The sequence below is a fragment of the Microtus ochrogaster genome, unplaced genomic scaffold (assembly GCF_000317375.1).
Source record: "Microtus ochrogaster isolate Prairie Vole_2 unplaced genomic scaffold, MicOch1.0 UNK25, whole genome shotgun sequence".
NCBI lineage: Eukaryota > Metazoa > Chordata > Mammalia > Rodentia > Cricetidae > Microtus > Microtus ochrogaster.
Window position 1 is genome coordinate 1,464,321 of NW_004949123.1, and position 6,636 is coordinate 1,470,956.

General features: G+C 48.6%; 1 protein-coding gene across 1 annotated transcript in view; it reads left to right on the forward strand.

Annotated features, from left to right (window-relative positions):
• Sort1 (sortilin 1) overlaps positions 1-6,636 on the forward strand; it is an 83,647-nt gene that overhangs the window by 740 nt on the left and 76,271 nt on the right. The window contains exon 3 of the mRNA XM_005367922.2: positions 3-111. Coding sequence (XP_005367979.1) covers positions 3-111 — 109 coding nt within the window. The remainder of the gene's footprint in view (positions 1-2; positions 112-6,636) is intronic.

Genomic DNA, 6,636 nt, shown 5'->3' on the forward strand with positions numbered 1-6,636 from the left:
GGGGGCCCCGTCCCCCGCGCTGGCCGTTGGCGCCGCGGCGCGTCCGCCGAGGACCAGGGCTGCGGCCATCTCCCGGACTTCGTCGCCAAGCTGACCAACAACACGCACCAGGTGAGCGCGCGGGGCCCGGGAGACCCCCCCACAGTGGGGCCGCCTCTCCCGGTCTGCGGCCCCCGGCGGCCTCGCCGCTGCACACTAAGAGGCTGGCGCGAGACCCCGGCTGCGGAGGGCGACGGAGCGCGGGGGCGGCGCGGGTCGGGGTGGCTGCGGCCCGCCGGGCTGTGTGTCGTCACAGCCGAGGCAATCCGAGACTTTCACTCGTCGCATTCTTTGCTTCTGCTTCTTAAGTTGTCAGAATCTCCTGGTCAGCCCCGTTTGCCCCCAGCCCCCACCCCGAATCAAGAACATCGGGTTCACCAACGCTGTTACCTACCAGGAAGCTGGAGGCATAATTACCCCTTGAGTGATTGCAGGAGAAGTTGGGCTACCCAGAAGCAGAGGTGTGCCCCTCTTCTGGGTCGGTACTTTCGGGGGTGGTGAGGTTGGCGTCCAGAAATCCCACAGCAGTTGTTAGATCACGGCTTGTGTTTCCATAGTTAAAGGAACGCGCATGTAAATGACGATGACATTGAAACCCAGCCATAAAATGACATCTCTGCTACTCCTCAAAAAACGGTTCAAGATGTTTTCTCAGGATGCAAGCGCAGAACCCTCTGACCTGACCCAAAATGACCTTGAGAGGCTTCCCGAACCAAAAACCAAAATCCTGTGTGCAGAGCCCAAAACACAACAGGGCCTCTAGGACGTAGATTAGAAGCAGTTGCAGGACTGACCAGAATTATCCGGAAGATCCATCTGATGACCTCACAGAGTTGCCAACTGTCCCAAACAAGAGTCGGGGTTATAACCTGTCACCCCGCTCTTTAACACGCACCCTGGGCTCTCTGAACTTCTTTACTCCAAACCCATTGTGAAAATAGGCTCCGGTGTGCCATATTTCCTTGTAAGTGGACCCACGATGAGACTCTGGAGAAGTACTGCTATTGGCTTCTGTGTGTGACCTGCGGTCCTCTGATCTTCCTAACTCCTTCAAAGCTGACCTCTAACCTAGTGTTGAACCCTGATCAGGACCGCTCTTTCATTTCCTGGATCTTAATAACTATAAAACATACAGCAGAGATTGTGTCTTAAGCCTGCTCTTGGTCAAGATGTTCCAAGAAGTTGTGTTGCTTCTGTTTTTTGGGTACAAGTATCCGAACCTTGACACATTGCTGCATTGAGAAACTGTTAGGAAAGTCTGGGTTTCAGCACAGCCGGGGCGTTTGCCTCCTCTATTTTTCTAAAATTAACAATTGTTGCAACCCACACATGGGAAAGGCATTTTCAGTTCAATGTGTTTTCTCTGTTATCTCTTTTCCTTTTTTTTTTTTTTTTCAAAGAGAAACTGTACACCGAGATAAGAGTGGGTGGCTGGTGTTGGTACCTGGTCTGTCTTTGTTTACTTTCGGTCAGGATCTCTGGAACTTCGGTGTCCCCTTGGACTTTCTTTTGAGATCCATACTTGTTAGCATGACGTGATTCTCCAGTCGGGGAAAACTGTGCTGATCGGCCCAAGCAGCAAGCTGTCTGAGGGTAGTTAAGGGGTTCTGCCTGGGCGCATATAGAGTGGAGTAAATACTGGCAAATCTTCCTAGTTAATGGAAAATAAAATTGTGTAGACTTCCCTTTCTAGGTGGGGTGTTGGGAAAGGATTTACAACACTGATATTTCATGCAAATTATGCCAGGCCCACAGCTTCCTTGCACCAGCCGGACCCGGCATTCTTGCCCCACACTCCAGATTCTCCACTCACTGCACAACCCACCTTTAGGTCCGCAACAATCCCTGGTTGACTTTGCCATTAATAATATGCCCACCTCAAAGGAAGAGACAGAGAAACCTGGTTCAGAAGCTTCTTCTTTGGAGTTCATAGGCAAAGGCGTTTCTCTCATTTTATCTAGTTACAGCTTGTTAGGTTTTTTTTTCCTTCTGTCTTTATTTAAAATGAGTCCCTTCCCCTACCCTTCCGTGATTCTTAAGGAGAGTATGCTTTCTGTAATTTGAAGGCCTGTTTTTTTGTTGTTGGTTTTTGCTTTTAAGTGGTGCCTTTGCTAACCGCCTTCACCTTAGAAATCATTAAGATGGCTTTCAAAAGCTCAGCTTCTGGGAATTATGAAGCATTTCCTGTGTTTCCCAAGTCTCCGTCTTATCATACAGATGATAACGCTACACTGGATTGAAGAGATCTGGTGTTCGAGGACCCGTTATAACAGGGTGAAGTTAAAAGCGTCAGCGTCACAGAACACTTACTATTTCTTGTCAAGACGTTGTATATTCTCAGACTGCGGGAGTGGGAAGCTGTTCTTTGGAGTCTTTTTTTTTTTTTTTTTTTTTGGATAATGTGAAAGGATCCAGTCTCTCCCCGCCCCCCCCCCCCAAAAAAAACAACACAGAAGTTCTTAGTTCTCCTTTCCTACAGCTCGGTGTTCTTTTCAGTCCTGTCATGAGTGTCTGGGAATGCATTCCAAAGGCCCAGAAATGGGAGGGCGAGGGGCTGCCCAGTTACAGAGGTAATTCGGACGTGACGATGCCCAACTGCTAACAGCTTTAGCAGGTCTCTGGACTGGCTCCTTCAGCTTATAAGAACTTGTACCATTGCATGGGCTGGGGGTGTTGCTGGGGGTTAAATCCCAAGCCTTGCTCATACTAGGCAACTGCTTGCGCTACCACTAAACTGTATTCCCAGCCCCCAGCATTTAATCTTAAGAAATTTACAGAGGAAACTGTATGCCTTTGCAGTGAGGCTTCTCAGCCTCCGCGGTGACTTGGGCTTCTTAACTCATGAAACCCAATAGGTTGTCCTCTCCCCCCAGCCTCCCTGTTTCTCCCTAGGTTTCCTTTCATCGTCTCTTTGATCTTGGTTTTAAGCTGGTTTCAAGTGTGTTGTATTTATTTTGATGGCATGTGTTGTTCACATAGGGGTCCTAATGGTTTGGTGCTCTATGGGAGGTGAACGAGCAGAGAAATACTTTTTCTAGTTTATGGTATTATCAATAAGTAGAATAGACTCGGAAGAAAGTGGAAATAAATATTGGCTGTTACTGAAACAGCAAAAAGAATGAATGGCAAGAAAACAAAGGCAGAAGATCACCACTTACATCTTACAAAAATTGCACTTCCTGATCTTGTTCTGAGGGTTTGGCATGCCATGGGAAGGCCCTGCAGCCCAGGGGGCGGGCTCTGGACCAGCCTGGCCTGCCTTTGCATCCTCGCTGTGTTATTATGTTATCTTCCCTAAGTTCCTTAAGCCTCCACGTCTCATTCCTAATCGTTAAAATGGAGCTAAGCTCGCATACTTAGGAGAAACAAACATGCGTGCATAAAAATACCCTCTGTATTAGCGGATTCTCAGCACTCAGTTACGAGCCTGCTTTTGTCACCCACAGATGTCCTTAGCCTCTGTCGTCTTCCTTTGCTCTTAGCCCCCGCTGTTGTCAGTATGAAGCGACTGTTGCCTTTATATGCTTGGAATGTTCACAGCACATATAACCTTTGTACATGGGAGAAACTGAGCAGGCCCAGAGGATTTTATTAATGTTGGTTGCTAAGTTGGGTTGCTTCAAAACATTCCCCCATAAGCACCCCTTTGAGGGTAGGCATGAAAGTCTGTCTTAAAGAGACAGTAGAAATGCCTTGGCCCGAGTCGCAGCAGAGGCTGACATAATTTCCTTGCTTCTCATTCCTGTGTACAGACCATTCGATAATTTTCCTTAAAAGTTCTTAAACTTGTGATTAATAGGGCCGGGAGCCGCCGTTCGCCCCTCCCTCTGCTCCTGCCACTAGAGCTACTTCTTCACACAGAACTTCCCAACTTCTACCCGGACATCAAAGCCTCGGGCTCCTTAAGCAAACAGGCCCTGTGGAGAGGCTGTTGTGCGGCCTCAGCCCTGAGAAGAATGTGTGTGCTTGTTTGCCACACTGGCAGGGCCGAGTCCAGGCTGACGGAACTCAGTGTGTCTGTTGGCGCCTTCAGAGAGCTGCTGCCCTCAGCCTGTTGGAGATCACCAGACCTTTGTGACACCCGAAAATCTGAAGATTGTTGTTGCCTTTCACTGTCCCAGAACTTCCTGGCTGCCTCATTTATCCCAGAAATAGCCTGTTTCCATTCTGCCCCCTACCCCACCTCCACCCCCCAATTCTCCACTAGATAAACTCTAGTTTATCTCACTTCTTTTTAAATTTATATTTTGGTTTTTCGAGACAGGGTTTCTCAGTAGCTATGGAGCCTGTCCTGGAACTCACTCTGTATAAACCAGGCTGGCCTCGAACTCACAGGTATCTGCCTGTCTCTGCCTCCTGACTATTGGGGTTAAAGGCATGTGCCAGCACCCACCCGGCTTGTCTCACTTCTTCCAAGGCCCTTTCCACTCAGTTTTGGGTCAAGGCATGGGAATTCAGGAGGCTGCCCTTCTGGTTGAGCAGAGTAAGCCATGGCCTCAGGTAGAGCCTTCTCCCATACAGACTGAACTGAGGGTGATGTTAGCAAGATGCTCACCATCCCCAGAGGCCCCATCCGCAGCAGCTGTGATGAGTTCTCTTCCACTCAGGCTGATCTGAAGGGCTGAGCTTTGGTTGACATGAAGGTGAAAGGCTAGCCAGGTGTGACAAAAGGCTCAAAAGGCATATGGTATAATAGGGAAGTTCACTGCTGACTCCAATATTTGCCTCTGTGAACTGCAATTTTCAATTAGAAGTTCGAGGCAGGTGGCTGAAAGCAGCTCCTGTCTGGCCAGTTCCTAAAGGCTCTTTTCTTTCTGTAGGAATGTTAACCGCAGACCCTGCTCCGCTATTCCGCTCTGCTTTTTATGGCAGGCTCACAGAGGCTGCTCCCAGGTCCTTCTGAGCTCCATCATTGGACTCCCAGAGGGTGACTGCCATGTCTCTGCGCCTCAGTTTCAGCACAGGTGACCTCTCACCCTGTGTGGTTACCATATGGCACGCGATGCTTAGCACCGCTTGTGGCCGTCAGCTGGAGAACTTTTCGCCTCCGCCTCCTCGAATCCTGTCCAATCTCCCACCGCCTTGGTCTCTGCTATCCAGGAAATAATGGCTTTGAGGCAGGAGAAACAAGGCTCAGCTGTTTTATATGATGAGGAACTAATGTGGAGGCAGAAAACCCATCCAGTTTGCCATGTAGCCCCCTCTAGAAAGAGCTATATTGTGTTGGCTCCAGGAGTCTTATGAAATCGCTCTGCATCTGTCAGTGTCTACAGCTTTCCGGTCCTCTGCCCTGGTAAGCAGAAAGTCTCTTGTGTCTTCTGCCCCCTCCGCTTAGAAATTTGGTAGGAACTTGTTCACGCCACTTCGCGGCCTCAGGGTCTCTGTGTGTGTGTGGGTTTCGGGGGTTATGGTGCTTGAAGAACAAAGCAGTCTGTGTGTGTCTGGTCTAGGTGTTTCGTTGTTGTTTAATGGTGGCTCCACGCAGAAATGGGTTAGGCCGGGCGGCGGTGGCGCACGCCTTTAATCCCAGCACTCGGGAGGCAGAGGCAGGCGGATCTCTGTGAGTTTGAGGCCAGCCAGGAACTTACAAAAGCTAGTTCCAGGACAGGCTCCAAAGCTACAGTTACAGAGAAACCCTGTCTTGGGGGGGATGGGGGGAGAAAGAAAGAAAGAAATGGGTTAGTATAAATGTAGTTTGGAGCTAGTTTGGTTGAAAGCATTCAATAGGTGTTATATCAACGTAATGTGAAAGCTGGGCTAATACTTCTCTCTCCTTAATCCAGTCTTGAGAAACCACTATAAAAACAGAACCTGTGGTATCCTGCTGAGAAAGCCCTCTGTGATACAATCTTGTGTTTTGTGTTTCAGTCTCTGCCCCCAATTCCTCATCTTTGATGTTGCAAGTTTTAGACTATCATAGAAACATTTTTTTAAAAAATTCTGTGATCCACATAGAAGAGGTCAGAGGCTCTGATCACAGGTTTTACTTGATTCCCAATCTGGAGACAAATGTTGGCTGTTGAGGTTGCTGTGAGCTTGCACAGAGTGTGGGGTTCATGTCTGGAGCTGGTGCTCAGCCACTTGCTTCGGTAAGATGTAAGCATTCCCAAAAGAGAGGAGGGTGCCTTCCAGGCAATGATGAAGGACCTTTGCCTCTTATCTTAGGAGGAGTAATACTTTATTGTCCCCTGATGCCTGGGAATTTTAATGCTAATAAAAGCTACTAGTTACGATAGTCCAAACATGGCTGGTCCAATAACTATGTAGCCGGAAACATGGGGTTTGTTGTGGTCTGTTTTTCTTTCTCCTAAACTTGAGCTTTTTTGCCCATTTGTCCTCTTTCTAGCAACCCAAGTATTTGCAAATATGCGGTAGACTCACTTTAAGTCTACGCACGTGGGGAAACTCGGTTGTGATGAGCTGACTTGATTTGTTGTCCTCTGAAGAAAATGTGCTTTGGTTCCTTGTGCGTGGGGCGGGGTCTGGCGATTAGTCCTCCTGTGTTGGCTTTAGTTAAGGGTTTGCTGTGTCTTAAGCTCTGATGTTACACATGCCTGTGTTAAGGTTTTACTCTGTCTTAAGCTCTGATGTTACACA